The sequence below is a fragment of the Diplotaxodon limnothrissa genome, linkage group LG7 (genome assembly GCF_057381915.1).
Source record: "Diplotaxodon limnothrissa isolate DT_005_m linkage group LG7, D_limnothrissa_male_GT1.1, whole genome shotgun sequence".
Classification (NCBI taxonomy): domain Eukaryota; kingdom Metazoa; phylum Chordata; class Actinopteri; order Cichliformes; family Cichlidae; genus Diplotaxodon; species Diplotaxodon limnothrissa.
In genome coordinates, this window is record NC_140602.1 from 10,370,994 (window position 1) to 10,394,010 (window position 23,017).

Genomic DNA, 23,017 nt, shown 5'->3' on the forward strand with positions numbered 1-23,017 from the left:
TGTGTTCATGCATTCATTTATTATACCTCCTCGTTTCTTTTATCTATGGTCTTGGTTCTGTTGAAGACAGGTAGCGTTCCAGTGATGACGAGACCAAGCTCCTGATCGAGAATAAAGCAAAAGCCCTATTTAGCAATATTCTTGAGCAAATGAGACTGGGAGCAAAATGGGTGATTTTTTCATTAAAAAAAACAAAAAGAATTTGTAACATAAATTGCAAAATACATACCAGAGCATCAAGGTATACGTTAGTCCACTGGACTTGTTTGGCCTGCTTGTCTGCTAGAACCATAGGTCTTCCCAGGACATCTAGATATTCCTAAATTGGACACATAACATCATTTAATACTGCAGATTCTTTCAAATAAAACATATTTGTTCATTGTTTAACATTAATTAATGTTAAACACAATAAAAAAATCACCTGTGTGTTTATTCTGATGGCTCCGATGGATGGAATCTCATAGAAATAACCTGGATAGATGATTAGGAAACAATAGATAGTGTGTAGGTATGAATAAAACACCATGTAGGAGTAAATGATGCAGGGTGTAAATCTGCAGTTTAATTTACTGCATCATAACATTTGATTGTGTCAGCTGAGTTACAAGACACAAATAAATAGATGAAATAACTGCCATCCAGATTTCTTGCTTGTGCATCACTGATGAGATTGTTTTCTGATTAGTCTCACAAGGCTCATTTAAGACAGCCATTCCTGTTAAGATTTCCGTCATCTGGCCAAGGATGTCCTGTGCTCATGCCCTTTGAGCATTTCTAGCATGTTTTATGGTGTCCTTAAATATTCCAAGTTAATCATAGAAATAATTCTTCAGTAGAACATAATGTTATCTAATACTAAGAACAGATTAAGCACAGATGCATGCTGGGATCAGTGTTGTACCTTTGTTCGAGCAGGCCATCCACTGAATGGGTCCTTTGTCATAGTTGTGTTGTCCTACTGAGAAGGTGAAGATCCTAACCTGAAGCATAAGGTTAAAAAAAATCTCTCCATGTTACCTCTTACAATGTTGAAAAACCAACAAAGAAAAATTGTTTTACAAAAAGTTAATGTAAATACTTGTAATTATTAATCAATTTAACACATTTGAAGCTGAACACAAAATAAAGGTGAAATCTGTCTTTGATCATGTGACTTTGAGCATCATATGTAATCTTTTTCCTGTTTTGACATGTTGAAATGTGATGCAACCTTGTGTAAATCCTTGTATGAATAAATGAAATGAGTTACAGACCATTTAGAACCTGTATTTATTTGAAAATAGTACAAAAACAACATGTGAAATGATGAAACTCAAAGAATTTTGGAAAATGTGGGGACCAGGAGAGAATAAGATAAATAATTTGTCAGACCACAGGAAAGTTTTCCATCTTAAATGAGTTTGGGCTCAAAAAACATTGAGTTTCAAGTTTTATTATCAGAAATGCAATGATCTGGCTTTCGCATGTTAATCTAGGAGTTTACATTTTTTAGGAAGCATAAAGCAGGAAATGGAAATTTCATACTTTAGCCTGGTTCCTTTGCAGAGGCATTCAGTTCTGCTTTTGTTCATATTTTGCACAGCATCACAGCTATTTTGGAAACTATTTTTGAAGCCTTAGTTTCACACCCTCATCTGCCTTGTGAAGAAATTTTCCATAAAGAGAATGTGCACACAGAAAACACAACCCAAAGGGAGTTCCAAGAGGTAGCACCACACAAGTTTGTTGGTGTGTTTTTGTATTATTCATAATGTGTGATGTAAATCGATTTGCTCCCACTTCCACTGCTGAACATAAAGCGAGTCCCCAACATGTTAATCCTTAAATTTCAAAGTATGGCAGAATTAGTTTGAGAAAGTAAGGAATTTATGCAAGTTAACTGTCCTCTATAATGATAGAAACGTGTGTGTATGTGTGTCTTTTGTATACCTTTTTGTCAGCATTATATTTCTCCAATATGGCCTGGGCTCTTTCCTCTCCTCCATCAGTGAACAGCATGATAATCTTGTTGCAGTTTGCTCTGCTCACATTAGTCTATCAAAGAAAATAAGCATGGAGATTAATTATTTGTCATGTTTTTAGCCACATATGCTGTGGGCACATGGATCAATTACTCTTTTGGATAAAAATATTCAGGCATTCACTAAAGCCTTTGCTTTGCATTGTTGCTTAGATAAGATTTTATCTAGCATTTTCATCAAAAACACCCATTTTGGATAATCAATACTCCACACAACTTAAAAAAAATTGTTAAAGGCAGTTTTCTTCTATCCCAGAGAAAGCCTGCATTTTTTTATACTGTTAGGAAGCCTGGGTACTGTAGGAGTCTCAGACAGCAGATTTAAGCCCAGGATCTTCTTCTTTTGCGAGGCAACAGTGTGAACCATTCCACCACAATGCAGCCTCTATCTATGAAGATGACACATATATATATATATATATATATATATATATATATATATATATATATATATATATATATATATATATATATATATATATGTGTCACTGGAGACGGAGCAGTATTGCTCCGTCTCCAGTATTGCTGGAGACGGAGCAATACTGGAAGAGCATATGGGAGAAGGATGCAACCCATAACGGCAATGCTCAGTGGCTAGAGGATCTGAGGGCTGACCACAGCGACCTCCCTGAACAGGGTCCAGTAACCATCACAGTGGCAGATATCCAAGAAAGGGTCTCCAGTATGAAGAGTTGGACAGCACCAGGGCCCGACATGGTTCACGCCTACTGGCTGAAGAAGCTGACTGCACTCCACGAGCGTCTGGCAGCACAAATGAACCAGCTGCTAGTTAACGAGAGACACCCGGAATGGCTAACTGAAGGCCGGACGGTCCTGATCCCCAAGGACCCCAAGAAGGGACCGGTCCCCTCCAACTACCGACCAATAACCTGCCTCAGTACTACATGGAAGCTCCTGTCAGGCATCATATCGGCTAAGATGAACAGGCACATGGGTCAATACATGAGCGGGACACAGAAAGGAATTGGCAAGAATACCAGAGGCGCAAAACACCAGCTACTGGTAGACAGAACAATCAGCCGAGACTGCAAGACCAGACTGACCAACCTGTGCACTGCCTGGATTGATTACAAGAAGGCCTATGACTCAATGCCCCACAGCTGGATACTGGAATGCCTAGAATTGTACAAGATCAATGGGACCCTAAGAGCCTTCATCAGGAACTCAATGGGGATGTGGCGTACAACACTAGAGGCCAACTCCAAGCCCATAGCACAAGTCACCATCAAGTGCGGGATCTACCAAGGAGATGCTCTGTCCCCACTGCTGTTCTGCATAGGCCTGAACCCCCTCAGTGAGATCATTAACAAGACTGGCTACGGATACCGACTACAGAACGGAGCAGTTGTCAGCCACCTCCTGTACATGGATGACATCAAGCTGTATGCCAAGAGTGAACGAGACATCGATTCACTGATCCACACTACCAGGCTATACAGCAATGACATTGGAATGTCGTTCGGACTGGAGAAGTGTAGTCGGATGGTAACAAAGAGAGGGAAGGTAGTCAGAACTGAGGGGATTGAACTACCAGAAGGCAACATTGCAGACATAGAGGACAGTTACAAGTACTTGGGGATCCCACAGGCGAATGGGAACCATGAAGAGGCCGCTAGAAAAGCTGCAACCACCAAGTACCTGCAGAGGGTCAGGCAAGTCCTGAGGAGTCAGCTGAATGGTAAGAACAAGATCCGGGCCATCAACACGTACGCCCTGCCCGTGATCAGGTACCCTGCTGGGGTAATAGGCTGGCCAAAGGAGGAGATAGAAGCCACTGACATAAAGACAAGAAAGCTCCTTACCATGCATGGAGGGTTTCACCCCAAGTCCAGCACCCTGAGGCTGTACGCTAAGCGGAAGGAAGGGGGCCGGGGACTGGTGAGTGTCAGCACCACAGTCCAGGATGAGACAACGAACATCCAAGAATACATTAGGAAGATGGCCCCAACTGACCGAGTGCTCAGTGAATACCTCAGGCAGCAGAAACCCAAGAAAGAGGAGGGAGACGAGGAACCATCATGGAAGGACAGGCCCCTGCACGGTATGTACCACCGGCAGATAGAGGAGGTGGCTGATATCCAGAAATCCTACCAGTGGCTGGACAAAGCTGGACTGAAAGACAGCACAGAGGCACTAATCATGGCAGCACAAGAACAAGCTCTGAGCACAAGATCCATAGAGGCTGGGGTCTATCACACCAGGCAAGACCCCAGGTGCAGGCTGTGTAAAGATGCCCCAGAGACAATCCAGCACATAACAGCAGGGTGCAAGATGCTAGCAGGCAAGGCATACATGGAACGCCATAACCAAGTGGCCGGCATAGTGTACAGGAACATCTGTGCCGAGTATAACCTGGAAGTCCCGAGGTCAAAATGGGAGATGCCCCCAAGGGTGGTGGAGAATGACCGATCTAAGATCCTGTGGGACTTCCAGATACAGACGGACAAAATGGTGGTGGCTAACCAACCGGACATAGTGGTGGTAGACAAACAGAAGAAGATGGCCGTAGTGATCGATGTAGCGGTTCCGAATGACAGCAATATCAGGAAGAAGGAACACGAGAAGCTGGAGAAATACCAAGGGCTCAGAGAAGAGCTCGAGAGGATGTGGAGGGTGAAGGTAACGGTGGTCCCCGTGGTAATCGGAGCACTAGGTGCGGTGACTCCCAAGCTAGGCGAGTGGCTCCAGCAGATCCCAGGAACAACATCGGAGATCTCTGTCCAGAAGAGCGCAGTCCTGGGAACAGCTAAGATACTGCGCAGGACCCTCAAGCTCCCAGGCCTCTGGTAGAGGACCCGAGCTTGAAGGATAAACCGCCCGCAGGGGCGTGCTGGGTGTTTTTTTATATATATATATATATATATATATATATATATATATATATATATATATATATATATATATATATATATATATATATATATATATATATATATATATATATAAATGAGTAGACAAATCCTACGTTTTTCACCCAATAGATAAAACCTTTTGTTATGAAGATCCACCTGCATTTCATATAGTGACATATATTTTTGCTTTGTCCAGCAGAAAAGGTTATGAACAGCTGCTTAGATTCATTGGCAGAAATTCTAAGCATCTTACTCTGAATCCTATCAAATATGCACTACTTCTAACCTCCTGCATTAATATTATTCAGTAAAAAGTAAGGGATGGGATTGAATAGTCAATTTCAATTAGGAAAGTTCATAATTGAGGGAACTGTCCTGGACGTTTCTGTGTGTTAGCTATAATAAGAGGTTTGAAATGTCTAATTACACTGAAATGTGCTTCAGTGCTTCCTTTATTAGCTCCTTTGGCACCGGATAAACTGAACCATCCTTTATGACAGGAAGTGAGACAATAACATCCCAAAATTTATAGCGTCAACAAACCTGACAAAGTGGCACAGATCATGAAAATGTTAATTAAAAGCGTTTTAAAAGCTATTTCACGCAACAACCTGCTGATAGGTTTTGAATTTTCAACAGCAGGCTGTTAAACCTACAGGTGGACTATGAACATTCCACTGCTGCAATAAAATCTGCTTCTTGCCAAAAATGCATGAAGAATGTAGATTTATACAGACTCAAATCGAGATTATGAGCTATAAAATTGATTGAGGTGCATTTAAGGTTGGAGCGAATTTTACTTTATTAGTAGAAATTCTAAACAAGGGGGTGAAAACGAGTTACACTGGATCACCAAGACGCACATTTTGTAGTTCATCTTCTGGACATTATTAAGGAGTCGGCAAAATTGCAGGTGCATTTGCTTCTCTTTTCCTGAGTCGCTATAAATTCTCCTTCACACCTTTCTCTGACCTCATGGATTTTTCTATCAGATGAAGGAAATGTGTTCAGGAAATAGCAGTAGGAGGTATTATTTGGAAATGTTCCATCATTACTGAGGTTCTCGTCAATCAAATGTAACATTGCATTATTTCTTTCACTGACCAGGCAGTTGAGTTGAGGCAACACATTTAACCAGCAGATGGCAGTAAAACACAACAATCTGAGGCTGTCAACAAAAATGGAGGCAACACTCATTCAAAACTTGCTTTACAACTTGTGCACTCTCTCAGCCCAAAGTCAGACAAAATAACACGTTTTTCTTACCGCAGAGAGCTGCTTAAAAGCAAACTCAAAGCCCTTTGTGTAGTCTGTAATTCCTTTAGCACTGATGTTCTGCACGGCATCCTTCAGCAGCTTTTTGTTCCTCACGTTGGCTTGAACCAGACGGTCGAAGCACGCCGTGTTTTTCACCAGTGTGTTAAACTGGGTAACAGACAGGACAGGAGTTATGACCTGAAATTTATTCATACAATTATAACATGTGTGCAAATTCAACACATCATACAAATGCAGCACACGCACACAGACACTACCACCTGGCCTTGGCTGTTATCAGGCAGTGGTAAACAGACACATTCATCAAGCTCCACTAATTGCTTCACATCCTCAGAGCTCAACGATTTGGTACCCATGGAAACAAGATTCTGTTATATAGAAACGAGCTTAGGCAACCTCACCGTCTTTTTTTAAAGGTGAGACTTGCTTATTTCCACCTCACAGTGCACACATGCACAAATACTCCACCCCCCAAAAAATGAGGTATGTTTGAGTTTGCTTCAGGAGTGCCTAGGAGTGAGGAGGAAAGGCATTTTTAAAGAACTCCCAATGGCAATAAGTAAAAAGACAGAATAAATTAAAAACACAAAAAGAACTTCTAATGATAGTGCAGGAAGGGCATGGGACAGCAGAGCAGCCAGCTGTCCCATTCCCAGCACATCTATTGTGTAGCAGAACTCTTCTGAAACAATACTGCACCTCATCGATCTCAACTAATCAATGCATCTCTGCGAGATGGCCGATAGGGAGGCTGAAACACTGATGTACAAAGACAAGCAGGGGGGCAAAAAGAGCCCTGACTATATGTCTGCCTTGATCAGTATGTGTGCATGTGTGTCTGTGTGCGTTTCCAGGGAACCAGGCAGCCTTGAAGTTCCTTTTAGAATGACAATAACAGACATACACATCTCTGCTGGACCGGAAAGCAATACAATATTGGCTATGGCACATGCACAACACAAAACACCAAAACACACAATGGAAGTTCACATGACTGACTGTGTAGAGCAGATGGGAATCTGTTATCACATAATCTATCTAAAGCAGAAGTGAAGAAGGTGGGTCTAGCATGTGGGATGGTGAGGAGCAGAAAGTGAGAGGAAGAGAACGCGTGTGTGTGTGTGTGTGTGTGTGTGGTGGTGTTGGTGGCAGGTGGTGGGGGGCTAAGCACGAATGTGAGGTGTTTGCCTTTTAGAGAATAATGATCTCATAAAGGGTACGTGACAGAGAATTATAGTTTTATCTGATTTAATTACTTTATTAAAAAAAAATAAACACTGCTATACAGAGACCTGTGGAATGACTAAGAAAAAGCCATATTCTTTCATTGTAAGACTGCCTTTTTGGCCCTGCACATGAATGTGAACGCAGTCTACCGCAAATTCCACTATTCTGCCGTGATCCTATTACAACAGCTCTTATATGTGTGTGTGATGGTCCAGGCCTTGGGAATGGATTAGTGACGACACAAGAGAGAAGACTAATCTTCAAGCTCTAATCCCAGCGGACTGTCTTCTATTCTGGTTTACTACTCAGGCTTGCTCACTGGACTGACGCTGGCTAAAAGATTGATGCCAGCAAAACATGGCTGAGCAGGTTGGATAAATGTGGTGGAGGCTTGTGGTGTGAGAGGTGTGGGAAAGAGAGAAGACAAGGGTAAAAAAACAGAAAGAGAGAGAGAGAGAGAGCAAAAAAGGAAAGGAAGAGAGGCAGCCATCAGCAATCGTCTGACCTGACCTGCTGTAAAGAACGAGCGCGAGCATCTTCCGTGACCAAATGCCAACTTAGTCCCTGGGCTACTGTTAATGAGGAGGGATTTGTGGGTAATATCAGAGACTAATGATTTAGTGACAGGTAACAACACCCTGAGGACCAGACATCGGGCAGTGGATATGTGTATGCATGTGTGTGTGTGTGTCCGTGTGTGTGCATAAATGAGTGAATCAATGACAGAAAGAAATAGATATGGTGACTGACAGAAGGAATAATGATTTTTGCTGAAACAGGAGGAAATTGACACTGACTTACCATTATGTAACTGATATATTGCAGCAGGAATATTATAAATCCATTTCATTTTGACTTTAGCTGTCTTGTTGTTTTTGATAACCTCCCTGTTTCTTATACTGACATTATGCTTAGCAAATAATATTGTTGACAGCTAAAAATACAAAACTGCTAAAAAATAGAAATGTAAAAAAAGACAGACTGGAACAATGAAAACAGGTAGCCGTATGATATTACAGGTTGCAAATAAGTCCTAAGAATTATTGTTAAAATTATCAACCAAACTTTAGTTTATGGTTCTTGACTATATAAAATAGGTATACTGCTGGCTTGTTTGAGCCACATAGTCTTAATACTTGTCTAAACTGCAACAAACCTAAATGAAGTTTTTAGTACCTTGATACAACCAGGCAAGTTCTTTGGACTATAGATTCATCATAACTCATGCACTGTACTTTTAAAGGGTTCAAGTTCAAAAGTCATAAAACTGAGTCAAAACTGAATTGGATTTCAGTGTCTCTACAAATCTCTCACCATCTCATTTTACACACACACGCACACACACGCACACACACACACACACACACACACACACACACACACACACACACACACACACACACACACACACACACACCAACAGTAGCCAATAATTGCACATCTTTGCAGAATCAAAAGTCCACCATGAGACCGAATACATTACGTCCAAGACAAAAGGTCCCTCGAGAGAGGAAAGAAAGTCGGAATGGCTGTCATTTGCAAGGAGAACGAAGACAGCTCCAATCTCTATAAAGACCTGTCTTAATAAACACCTCCACAGGCACCCATCTACGCATCACACAATCTCCTGATTGGCTCTATTCAAGTGTAATCACAAGTGTGGAAAGCTTAGAATAGATGGCCAGAGAATGAAAAACTGTAGAGGAAGAATGTAATGGAAGTGATGGGTGGGCGAGAAAAGTAAAAATGAAGGTAAAAAACAGAAGGAATAGTGAGAAGAGGAATGTTTCTTGGCTGTGTATAGAAAAGTGGAGGCATACAGTGTAAAGGAAGGGCATTCATTGACACAAAGAGATGAATGGAGGTATATGGTGAAATGCTGACAGGAATTGCATGGCTCAGTGATGAAAAGAACAAATGATGGAGAGAACAAGAGGGTGATAAATGTTTCCTGGGGTTCACTCCACTCAGAGGTGCAGCTTTAATTCCTTTAGGAGCGTTGGGAATGGACATACACAGCCACAGCCACATTTGAGGGCCTAGAGGTGGGGAGGGGCCATGTACTGCAGAGTTTTAATCCTGTACACCAAATAGAGCAGTGGGTATTTCATTAAAGGCCTGTTTCATGGTGGCCAGACCAGAGAGAAATCCATATTTCGTTACTGGTCATCCATCTCTCTGCCTCTCTTTTATTTGTGTGTATATGTGTGTGTCTGTGTATGGGCATTTGTTGTGTATGTGTAAAGATGTATGTGAATGGATACGAATTGGGTGTAAATTCTGACACCCCCCCCCGTCACCTTCAATAAACAGACCACCCAACATTCAGCAAGTGGGCAGTCTAATAATACTCACACTGACTACGTTGACATAGTCATCGTCAGAAAGAGTCTCCAGCATCTCGCTGACAGAGGTCCTGATCAGTTTTAGCGTCAAGCCAGACACACTCCCACTCCTAAAAAAAAAAACAAGAAAGAAATACCTGACAGCTTCTCACAGCAATCTGTCTGCTCAGTTCTTGTCCTGTGAGATTTTACTCGATGTAATTAGAACTGCTTCTGCCTTGGGAAATACATTACACTATGTGGCAAAGCTAGAAAGGCATGCATTTCAATCAGGGGAAATCATGATGGATGCAGGAAGGTTATGGATCAGTAAGATTATCAAACAACTCACGCATCCACGAGAATTAGCATATCTTTCGGTGAGGCGGCTCCTTGAATGTACCTAGATGGTCATAAATGAATGCAAACACATTTCTGGACTGAGACACATATACTCTGAGGGCCAACCATTTGCATAATCATTTATGCTGAGAAAATACAATAACACTTTACACACTTGAGTCAAATTTTCATTGTCATATTAATATAAGACTGAGCGATATGGATGACATTATGTTAATAACTCAATGGTAATGATTTAAAGATGAAAAAAGGTCAAATCAGTAGCTATTCAAAGCAATCAACAATTAGCTGTTTTTACAAATTATTATTTTTAGAGCAATACAAAATTTTATCACAAAAAAAATCTTTATTCCTGTAGTGAATACAATTTGTGTGCTGTGTGAATGCACTCAAATTTATACAACCTGCACGGAACAATCAATTAAAGACTAAAAAAAAATGTATTCACCAAATTTTCACAGTAATAATAATCATAACAATATTCCACTGAAATGCAATAGGCATTATTTAATTGAATTATTTGACTGAATTAAAAAACCCTGCTTACGTCTAATTAGCTCTACATGTAAACAATGAAATAGATATACAAAGACACATAATGACATAAAAGTTTAAGTTTTGTATTCTGACTAACACTGTTATCCTTGAGCCAGTTTTCTTACCATGGCCTCCTGCGCACATCGTAGAGATCTATTTTACTAGGGGTCTTACGAGCGTCCATCCAGGGAGAAGCTAAAAGACGAGATTTGAGATGTACTGAGTTTTCATCACAATTAAAGCAGAAAAACAAACAAAAAACAGCACACTACATACTATTTTGGCTAAATTTCTAATATATTTAACTAATATGGGGCGACCATGGCTCAGGGGGTTGGGAAGCGCATCTGTAACCGGAAGGTCGCCGGTTCGATCCCCGGGCTCTCTGTCCTGGTCGTTTTGTCCTTGGGCAAGACACTTTACCCTACCGCCTACTAGAGATGGACCGATCCGATATTACGTATCGGTCCGATACTGACCTAAATTACTGGATCGGATATCGGAGAAAAATAAAAAATGTAATCCGATCCATTAAATATCACGAAAGCACCTCACAAAACTTGCAACACGCCGTAACTCGCCTCAGAACGTTAGCATGTCGGAGCAGTATGCATCACGTGATAGAGCGGCTGTGGCATGCGGGACCTGTCGGTGGTCTGGATAGCATGTGGAGCTTCGCTAGCAACCCGGCATTTCAAGTTATCCCCGAGAGAAGTAAAGCAAGTGTGTAAGTCCATCTCTGAATGTTTGTAAAGCATTCCTGCGTTAAGCTTACCAAACGATATATGGAGCGACTGCCTCTCCTGCTGCTACTTCAATCATGAAACTGCTTAATGATCAGCTGATCGGCTTTTCTGTCGCGAGTCCGTCTCTCTGGTTTGTTTTTGGCCCACTTTGCACCAGAAAGAGGAAACCAGCGGCTGAACAACAGCAGCACGTTTAAGCTTGATCAGCTGTTGTTAGAATTTATTTATTATTACTTTCTACTCGAGGATCTTTTTCTACGTAGCTGACGGCTGGTAACTATGGAAGCCCGTTTCCGCCACTAAAAAAAAAAAAAGGATCCATAACTCAAAATTTCGAGTTATTATCTCGAAATTTCGAGTTATTATCTCGAAATTTCGACATATTAACTCAAAATTTTGAGAAAAGCAACTCGAAATTTCGAGTTAGCGCTGCCAATCAGTAATCTACGTGAATGACGTCATTTCCATGTTACCCGGAAGCTGAAGCCCTCAGCTACAAATGCTACAGCTAAGCTACCGGTATTACATCCAGTCGTGAATGCACAGATTGCTGAGTGTTTTCAGCCTGGCTTCACAAATGATGAAATCCCTGTGTTATTAGCTGAATCACATGGTGTTACTATCAGCAAACATACTTTAATTTGTTGGGATCCGTTTTTGAGTGCGCGGTCCTGCGCCATATGCTTCCGGGTAACAAGAAAGCGACCTCATTCACGTATATTTTTGATTGGCAGAGCTAACTCGAAATTTTGAGAAAAGTAACTCGAAATTTCGAGTTATATTTCTCGAAATTTCGAGATAATAACTCGAAATTTCGAGAAAATAACTCGAAATTTCGAGAAAATAACTCGAAATTTCGAGAAAATAACTCGAACTTTCGAGTTATGGATACTAGCTTTTTTTTTTTTTTAGTGGCGGAAACGGGCTTCCACAGGTAACTGTGCAGGGGCGGATCTAGCAAAGTTTAGCCAGTTAATGCCGATAGGGCATTAACAGGGAAAAGGGGGCACAAAGACATACTTTTCTTTCTTATTCTCATTTAAAATGTCTAGCTTTTAATAAATAATTATCCGAATCTTACACCCAAAGTTTTAATTTGATGTAAAATGAATAGAAGTGAATTACTGTATATAGTGACTATTAAGTCTAATATATATACCCTAGTAAGCTATAGTACTTTTTCCTTCCCAAAGGAAAAAGTACTATAGTACCTTTGGGAAGGTACCATCTGTGCAGTCTGCAATTTTGTTGAAGAAAGATGTTGAATCTAGTTAATATTTCTTGAAAAATAATTGATTTCTGTGCTTTTTTTTTCCACACTGCATCAAATTAAGGTTGATTACGTCGATTAAGCATCATGAGGTGGAGCGTGAGGGGTGGTTCCCTATTTTTTATTTATTTATTTTTGTTGTTGCTGGGAGTTGGAACCCTATTAGTTAGGTTGCTTAATATTTACGCTAAGTACTCTTTAAAATACCAGAATAGGGAGGATGGTGTAGGTTTAAGTTTATTAGATTGATCAGTATTGCTGAACTATGAAATTTATTTATTTTTGCATATAGGTATAACAGAATAGCTTTAGTGTAGTTGTTGTTTTAAACTTGAGTATGAACTTATACAAAATGCAGCAAGATATTTTAAAAAAAACAGTTTTGTTGATTAAAAAACACTATATCGGATTCATATCGGTATCGGCAGATATCCAAATTTATGATATCGGTATCGGTATCGGACATAAAAAAAGTGGTATCGTGCCATCTCTACCGCCTACTGGTGTTGGCCAGAGGGGCCGATGGCGCGATATGGCAGCCTCTCTTCTGTCAGTCTGCCCCAGGGCAGCTGTGGCTACAACTGTAGCTGCCTCCACCAGTGTGTGAATGTGAGAGTGAATGAATAGTGGAATTGTAAAGCGCTTTGGGTGCCTTGAAAAGCGCTATATATAAATCCAATCCATTATTGTTATATGATAAAATCATATTGTATTTAGTGTCATATTCTGCTCAGGAGCCGTTGTGTACATACTACATTCTGTGACATAATGACAGGCTTATTGGATCGATCAATTTATTATACCGTCTACATTATAACATGTTTTAAATCACTAAAAATATTTATGAGGGAAAACACGCACAAATTATTTATCGGAGACGCACAGCTATTAGTGAAGGGCACCATAAAAACAAGGAAGTATACTGAGAGTGAGTGACTGCCTTTCATGCATGCTAAGAAGTAAAAGAAAGGATAAATCAAAGCCAATGCAAATTTATGAATATGAGACATAAACTTTTGTCATAAAGCTATAGAGTCGATGATGACAGGGAATCTCATGAATAGAAATAGCTTGGCAAAGATAACACGCATACAAGAGGGAACAGCAATAGACAAGTGCAGACGCACATAAAGTCAATGTGAGCTTAATTATGCGGGCAGTGGATCAGCTGGAGGCACAATCGAAGATTGCAGCGGTCCCAGATCCAGCTGTACACAGTGGAATATTCTCCCATGTTGCTTGTCTGTGTTTTATTGTGTTATGGTGTGTTAATATCTGTGCATTCCTGGATTATCCTTTTTTGTTACACATTTCAATGTTTTTTTTCCCTTGCTACCTAGCCTGACCTGTCACCCCAACGTGATGTTTGTGTATTGTATGTACGGTCGGCAAGGTCTATCATCTCGGTTGTGGGCAACTGCAACTGACAAATAAAGGCTATCTCATCTCCTCAATTACTAAGCAGTGTGTATTTAAGCACATACAACTTCAGAATTATATGAACAGACACATAAAAACCTATTCAAAGGCAATGTTTGGGTTGTTGTCCCCCCCCTCCTTTGTTTCCTTACCTGGATAATAGCGAGCCAGGCCAGTGGCACTGCCAAACACCTGCCAGAGTAGGGTTGGGTCATCCTCTCTATTCTTTCTAAACACTTCCTTCAGTTCCTCTGTCCAGGTTAATTCATTCAGCACAATGGTGGCTGGATGAACAAATACACATGAAAAGCTCATTTATCAAAAGAAAGCATGCATATGAAAAAGAAATACGTCATGAACCCACCAACATAAGCAGAATTCAATACATTATATACTCTAATTACATTTTGATTTTGTGTGCAGCTGTAAAATAAACATTTTCATGTCCTTGTGGGTTTTCTGCAATCATCTTTAGAAGGCTTAGCAAAGAGATATGGACAACACAGTTTAACACATTCATTAAGATTCACACACAGGCCTCACTGTCACCCCAGTTGCCCAGCAGAGCACGACCAAATATTTTTCCAGCACAAACAGAAAGCGCTTGCATTAGGCATCAATATCAAGGAATAGTACTCAGACAAGTAATGGCTTTGCACAGACACAATTAAAGTATTTTACCTAAAACCACCAAATAATCTGCATGACTGCATGTGCAGAAGTTTTGTGTGTGTGTGTGTGCATGCTTTTGACAGATAGTGTGTGCTGTGAGAGGCAACAGGCATTATGGATGTAATGACACAGCACCCAGACAGCTCAGAGCCACATTAAGACTGATGATGGATGGAGACACAACACATGCTGCCCCCAACTCTATCTGTCCTCTCTGCCGCTCTTCTTTTTTTTTTTACCATCTTCCACTTTTTTTGTACTTTGTGGCATTGCATATATTTTTTTATGGGACTCTGTACATCTTGACATGTGGCTAGAAGTATAGTGTGCATGTGTGTAAGCCATATTGCTATCCTGTATTGAGCGTGACGTGTCTCATTGATGTGCAAAGCAAACAGTGTTCATTTGCATCTATGTCTCTAGAGTGAAGAGTTAATGAAGCCTCGGTTGCCAGGAGTGCATGTTTTTCATTATAGAAAGGGAGAGAGCATGAAGCGTGTGCACACACAGTAATATATTTCTCTCATTAATCATTGAATTTTAGAATTTTAAGGCAAGAGTCAAAAAAATACTACTGCACTTGTTAGATAATGATAAAACTGCAAACTATATGTATACTTTTTATTGAAGACTGATTAAGTTAGGCCATTGGATAGATAGCACAAGCCATCTTGTTTTATCCAAACAGCTTGACAGTTAAATACAGCGAGATGATACTCACGTGTACTAGACTGTAAGACGAAATTATGGCACAAGGCAACCACAAGCCTCTAACTAGTAATTTGTTGCTTTTTAATGTCTCCACTGGTTGTGAATATCCCTGAGTTAGTCATAATCTTTAATAAGCTAAACTTCACTGCTGCTTCATAAGGGAAAGACTATCCTCGGGTTGCCCATATTGCCAATGACACTAATGAATTCCCTGGATACACATGTATGCCACACTGAATTCACACCTAGTGATGACATAATCTCATTGGGACATCGTGGGTGCAGTATAATTCACAAAAATATGCAATATGGATTGGTGCATATTTTCCCTATTTTTTGACTGCTTTAATTATCAGTCTTTTCCTTATAGAAGCAACAGTTACACACTGTATAACAGTGAAAGCTAATAAGCAAAAATGTTCTATACAGCTACAGTACAACATGCTCAGTTAAACAGTTATTTATAGTTAGTTTAACATAAGAGAGAGATAACTACAAGACATTAAATTTCCCATCATTACTAATTAAAAGAATAGTTGGATATTTGAAAGACTATAATGTATGTCACAAAATAACCTCTGATATGGAAATATTGCTGGCTAAATATCTAATCATTGGAGATAAAAACCGTCTTTGTTTTTCTAAGCGGCACAAAATTTGCTCACCTGCTACATTTGTTTATGCCATACAAAAGCTATGGTGAAAATTGCCTTTGGATGACAGAAGTGATAGGCAGCAAACTGGAGGGATTTTTGCATCTACACAAATCTGGCACTTGAATTCCAATCACAAGCAGTATTGCCCTGAGTGTGAAAGGTGAAAGATGTCTGCTGAGCTCCCTGTGACACAAGATGACATTACAGTATGTGTGAATTTGTAAATTAGGAATCATTTTTGCAGAAACAGACGTGTGTGAAATTGTTGAATAATAAAAAAAAAAACTCGTTCCACAGTCTTGGACAAGTTAATTAACCCAACAGGATTTATTATTTCAATCATATCAAATGCAGTGATCTCTTATATATAATAAAAAAAGAAATGTACCATTAACACAAGAAACACCTGGAAACAGAAAGTGATGCGCTGATTCTGAGGGATTATTTAAAGTTTACTTTAGGCTACATTTGTGCTGAGCTCACAAGAAATTCTTCTATATGACTGGCCTATAGCCAGGAGGCATTGGGGTGTTTTTAAAAATTAAACAAATGCATGTTTAATATATATGATTAAAATAAAAGCAAATCGACTGAATACAAAAGATGGACATGGCCACTGACACGTCACTCATTGCTTAGTGAAGCATCTGTTGTAAAGTTTTAAGTGCTTTTTTCCATATTGGTGCTTTATAAATGAACTTAAATATCAAGCATGGATCTGAGAGTGAAACCAAGGGACACTCCCTCCTAAGACTGTAGCGATCACATTGAGACCATCCATTCAATGTATTCTGCTCATTTGATTCAGGGTCACAGGTGGTGACATCACAATTGCCATACGGCAAGAGGCTGGCCAGGTCACCAACCTGTCACAGTGCTAAAACATAGAGAACCAACCATTTACACACACCATTCAGCACTGTCCCTGGACAGAGCCTGCATAGACACGGGTAGAACATGGAAAGGACTGTTTAGGCGTGAGGTGCTAGCCACCACATCACTGTGCTGCCCTTGGCTAGGGACCATAATTTACCAAAAGAACATTATGTTACATTCAGCTTCACTTGAAACCAGTAAGGCCATGAACTCATCAGGAAAATAATTAGTGAGATCAGAGATCACATTAGACAAAGGGTCACTTTCTTATGGATTTCTGCAGCTGAACTTCTTATTGTAACCAGCCTTGCAGAATGCAGATGGAAGACAGTTAAACATTGGCTGGAAACTGGGTCTATCCTTCATATACAGTCTGTATTCTATAGTGCTCTGAAAAAAAGATTTTGTCACCTTGCTGATTTCGTCTTTGCAATGCAATTGCAAATTGCATTACATCTGACATTAAACAATGTCAAACATGTTTATGATGATGTAACAGTATGGGACTTCTTTGATGGATAACTTGCCAAAAACCCTCCAGTGTGGCTGAATGAAAACAAGTCTGCAAAAAAGCTGGATGAAATTGGTCCAAAGCAATTTGATAGACTCGTTGCTAGGGATGGGTATTGATAAGATTTTCACGATTCCAATTCCATTTTTGATTCTGTTTAACGATTCGATTCTTTATTGATTCTCTTATCGATTCTTTTTAAAAAAGGAGAACACTAAGGTTGATTAGCTTAGAACTTTGTTTTATATCTTCTCTTTGAACAAGATAGAAATTTAGGAGTAACATGGCCTTACAAACCCAACAGTGAGATCTTAAGAGATCCACAGCCTATGGCTCTTCAATGGGGTGTCACAGGGTCCCCAGGAAAAAAAATTGTAAATGTAAAATAATAAAATAAATATTCTTCTGTAGCAATAACAAAGTATAACATAAATTATTCAGTAGCAATTACACAAGAATATCCAGTAATGTCCCTGCCTACAATTAAACACATTCACTTACCAAAAATCGGGGCATCTGCTGTGGCAAATGGGTGCAAGCCTTTTACCACAAACTTAATCACTGCTCGGTGACATTCGTCTATCCTGGCCTGAAAGGAGACGCTACCGGTAGACTGCAGTGAGAACTGCCAGCATCTGAGGCAGCCAGACTCTGTCTCTCTCATCATGGTCGCCTAAATGCACAGTAATGGCAGGTTTTGTAATAAGGCAGATCGCGCTAACATAATATGCACTGTTAGTTGATTATTTACCTGCCGCATTAACGGGAGAGGACGTGCAAACGTTACCGCTGCTGCTGGGTTGAGATTCACGAGTCCGGAGTGGAATTAAAAACACGACATTCATTTGAGGTCATCCCGTGTTTTGTGAGCAAATGCTTTTGCATATTCGTAGTGTTTCCTCCCTTAAATGAAATATCTACTTTTCAAGTATTGCAAGTTGCCCTGTTGTCATCCGTTCTCGTAAAGTATAACCAAACCTTTGAGCGTTTGAGCCGCCCTGTTTCCTGCCAGGTAAATGACACACTCCGCAACGTGGTGACATCATTCGGGGCGACTGGAATCAATAAGGGAATCGTTTGCAAAAATGGCAAACAATTCCAAGGAATTGAAACAGTGGGAACCGGTTCTCAACAAGAACCGGTTTTCGATACTCATCCCTACTCGTTGCCATTCACCAGCTGTCACAAACACTTGATTGTAGTTCTTGCCGTAAAGGGTGGCACAATCAGTTTTTAGGTTTAGAGTAATTGTGTTTGAATCATTTTTTTTCTATTTCCATTTATCTATGTCTAATAATGAAATTAGTTTGATGACATGAAATGTGGCACAAATACTACTAAATTTTACATTTTTATATTCAGCTTCCACTTGTATATCCACTGAATTAAATTATTTTCTATTTCATCTGATATACTTTTTTTTGGTACTATGTCCTTCAATGGACATTTTATGCTTTTGTGATCTTTCTGTCATGCCTGTATCCTTTCCAATACTGGCCTCACACACATGAGTCTGATTTCATAAACTTGTCACCCACTTTACCCAGAAAATCTAATTTTCTCCAGCTGAGCAAAGGCTATTCCGGGAACATTTATAGGGTGGAGATTAAATTGGAGAGTTGAAACCTCAATAACTATGAATCTTCTGACCTGGAATACCAAATACATACTCCTTCACATGTGTCCATATCTGACACAATATATGAGCCTGCGTATGCTCTCAGACATACGTTTTTCTCCATATTCGCAGTGCTTCTTTGAATACATTAGTTAATTTTAAATAATTTTCTTTAGCTAGATATTCCTAGAGTTTGAAATTTAAACTTAAATCTGAAAAACAAGTCTCAATCTCAAAACAAAATTGCATGGTCTGGTTCTTTATTTCCATACCTGAGATTGTTGCCCACAGTGTACCGCCAGGTTTGAGTCCTTCCTCGTAAACACACACACACACCTAAAGTTTCTTTCATCTCGCTGGGTAGGTCCCAGAAGCTCAGCGTATCCATGCATACTCATTACAGGCTACCAATAAACAGCATCCTTGTGAGAGAAAGGCAGCGTGAGTAGCTGTGGCACCCAGCCCAGATTAAAGGCCAGATAGGGATCTCAGGGAAAAATTGACAAATTCACAGCAAGTTCAAAAGAAATGCTAATAAACTAGACTTTCCACCCACAGATAACATAACCTGACAGCTTTCCATTCCAATCTACATTTCCCTTTTCTGCCCATGTGTCTGGGGTCAGCAACAAGGTGAAGCAGGTAACCTTGGGGCCAGACGGTTCCCCAGCAGGCTGAGGTCCATGCTGAGGAAGTCATTCCATCCTGCTGTCTCTCCAAGTCACTGCTGACGCATTACTTTCCACTGCACTGATTCCACTACACCAATTACTGAACATCTTACCACAAACACACAGATGTCTTTCTTCACAGAAACACAGATACAAACACACATCATTCAGTAATGCTGCTGCAAGATGGTTTAAAAAACCAGATTGTAATTAAACTGGAATCTTTCTGAAGTTCTTCGAGAACCAAGGCCTACTGTGGTGACACATACTTGAGCAAATCACCTAAAGCTTTATTCCTCTCCTCGTAAGTCACACTATATTAAGGACATCACCCCACAAGTTGAAATCTAAAAAATAGAATAAAGGAAAAGCCACTTAAAAATATTACATAATTCAAACCACACTTAAGCTATTCAGCCAGGCACCCTTAAGTCACTGACATTCAACTTGAGCTGTGCTAATGTCAGGGAGACTCTCGAGATTTAAATTATGCTGTATCACTCAAGGTAAATGTCAGCACATGATGTTGAAATGATCAGAAATGTACTTTTATAACAAAATGAGCAAAAATACTCTTTAACAGGATATCTTCCAATCCATGTTACTAGATAATGCTTTCTTCCTGCTTCGACTATTGCTGTCCAACAATACCCAACAGCCTCCTCAGACATGTTCTCACTACAAGACATACTTACAGGATATGTGACGACCATTCACTATGAATCCGTCAAATGATTACCTGCTATATTTTAAAACTGTTTCAAGTAAATATTGCACTCGCTTTGTAGTATGAGCTGGCAGGCTAAAGACTTTTAACATCCAATGTGACTGAAACAGCCCCATCAAGTAAAGCCTGAGTATGGGATGGTATGAATAGATGAAAACAGCTATGACTATAACATAAAGCTGCTTAGGTTTTAATTTTCCTGTATCCAGATCATGACAACCAAATGTTTATTCAACATGTTTAAGTTTTTAAGAGATTATCATTAATATTCTCTATAATCTTGAGTATACATGATCCTATTTTTGTTTTTTCGCATTCTGAGAAACTGACTACATGTTCAGTGAACATTCACCAACCTTTCACAAGTAGCAGGTGCAGTGAAATGAACCATTCTGTACAAAAGAAGTGGAACAAAGATATAAAGCATATAGAAATAAATTGACTGATATTATAAGAACGAGCAAACAACTTTATTATAGAAGAAGATTATATGAAAATAAAAACAATATAAAAGGAACTTGGGATGTGTTAAACAACTTAATTAAACAAGGATCTTCTGGAACATCATATCCTGAATATTTTACTGATGCAAATGGTGAAAATCACAACATGAGTAATATTGTCGATGGGTTCAATAAATTCTTCATAAATGTTGGCCCTGAACTAGCAGCGGACATCCCGTGTCATAAAAATGAAAATATCAGTAATATAAAATCAAATCCCTTTTCACTGTTCCTCTCAGCTACAAATGAGCAAGAAGTAATAAATATCACATTAAAATGTAAAAGTAAGTCTTCAATGGATTATCATGACATAAATATGTCTGTAGTTAAACAGGTTATTCTGAATATTGCTAGTCCCTTAACATATATCTGTAATTTATCATTTCAGTCCGGTTGTTTTCCAAAAAAAATGAAAATTGCGAAAGTAATACCACTATATAAAAGTAATGACAAACACAGTTTTACCAATTATAGGCCTATTTCTCTACTGCCTCAATTCTCAAAAATTCTAGAAAAACTTTTTAATTCAAGATTAGAAAAATTCCTTGAAAAACATCAAATAATAAATGTTGGTCAGTATGGTTTCAGAACGCAAAGAACCACTTCAATGGCGATAATTGAGGCAGTAGAAGAAATTACTGATACACTGGATAAAAATAAATATGCAGTTGGTATTTTTGTTGACCTCAAAAAGGCCTTCGACACAATCAATCACTCAATTTTACTGGATAAATTGGAAAGATATGGTATTCGAGGGAAAGCTGGTAACTGGTTAAAAAGTTACCTAACAGGTCGGGAACAATATGTTAGCATAGGGCATTACCATTCAGAGAAACTTGGTATTACATGTGGTGTTCCCCAAGGGTCAGTGTTGGGACCAAAACTTTTCAATGTATACATAAATGATATTTTTGATGTTTCTCAAGTACTTAAACTCATACTGTTCGCAGATGACACCAACATATTTTTCAGTAGCGATGATTATACTGATCTTGTAATGACTGTAAACAGGGAGCTAAAATTAATAAAAAAATGGATGGACATAAATAAATTATCATTAAATATAAATAAAACTAAAGCAATGTTTTTTGGTAATTTAAAATATAATATAGAATTACCAATTATCATTGAAGGTGTACCAATTGATAATGTGAGTGAAAACAAATTTTTGGGAGTTATAATTGATAACAAAATTTCATGGAAACCCCACGTCAGACACATAAAAACCAAAATTTCCAGAAGCCTCGCAGTTTTGAACAAAGTGAAACAATTCCTTGATAAAGATGCACTTCGTACTCTGTACTGTACCCTGGTTCTTCCATATCTTACATATTGTGTGGAAGTGTGGGGAAATACATATAAAAATACAACTAATCCATTAGTCACAGTACAGAAACGAGCACTGCGTATTATTCACAAGGCTGGTTATCTAGAACATACTCACAAATTCTTTCTTCAGGCAAAGTTACTTAAATTCCAGGATCTGGTTAATTACAATACATCCATAATTTTGTATAAAGCTTTTACTAAACTTTTACCGGCAAATTTACAAACTAGATTTGAAATTCGAGAAAAGGTTTATAATGTGAGAGGCTTTGGAGAATTCAAATTACCCAGAACTCGAACAACCCGTAAAGGCTTTTGTGTGTCTGTATGTGGTGTGAAAATCTGGAACAGTCTGAGTTTACAATTGAAACAATGCAAAAATATTCATAGATTTAAATTTCTCTACAAACAGTTGGTCTGGTCACAGTATACTCAATGATGGGTTTTAGTGTGCTCTGTAATGTCTGTCCTCTTACCATTGCTGGTATGGATTCCAAAATAAAAAATAAAAAATAAAGTGTGCGTATGTATGTACATATATGTACTTGTGTGTGTAGATATATATGTATGTATATGTATGTGTGTCTGTTACTTGTAGTTATTACTGCCTGTTACCTGTGGTAATGCAATTTATAATTTATATATTCTGTATTCAGTTATGAAGGCTCTAATTGTTGGTTGCGAGC

General features: G+C 39.2%; 1 protein-coding gene across 1 annotated transcript in view; it reads right to left on the reverse strand.

The window, feature by feature from the left end:
- Nucleotides 1–23,017, reverse strand: part of LOC146627797 (voltage-dependent calcium channel subunit alpha-2/delta-1) — an 86,122-nt gene that overhangs the window by 31,971 nt on the left and 31,134 nt on the right. The window contains exons 7-16 of the mRNA XM_085359172.1: nt 14,213–14,344; nt 10,751–10,820; nt 10,078–10,128; nt 9,757–9,856; nt 6,163–6,321; nt 1,933–2,037; nt 905–983; nt 425–474; nt 230–319; nt 27–101 (exon numbers count right to left, since the gene is read on the reverse strand). Coding sequence (XP_085215298.1) covers nt 27–101; nt 230–319; nt 425–474; nt 905–983; nt 1,933–2,037; nt 6,163–6,321; nt 9,757–9,856; nt 10,078–10,128; nt 10,751–10,820; nt 14,213–14,344 — 911 coding nt within the window. The remainder of the gene's footprint in view (nt 1–26; nt 102–229; nt 320–424; nt 475–904; nt 984–1,932; nt 2,038–6,162; nt 6,322–9,756; nt 9,857–10,077; nt 10,129–10,750; nt 10,821–14,212; nt 14,345–23,017) is intronic.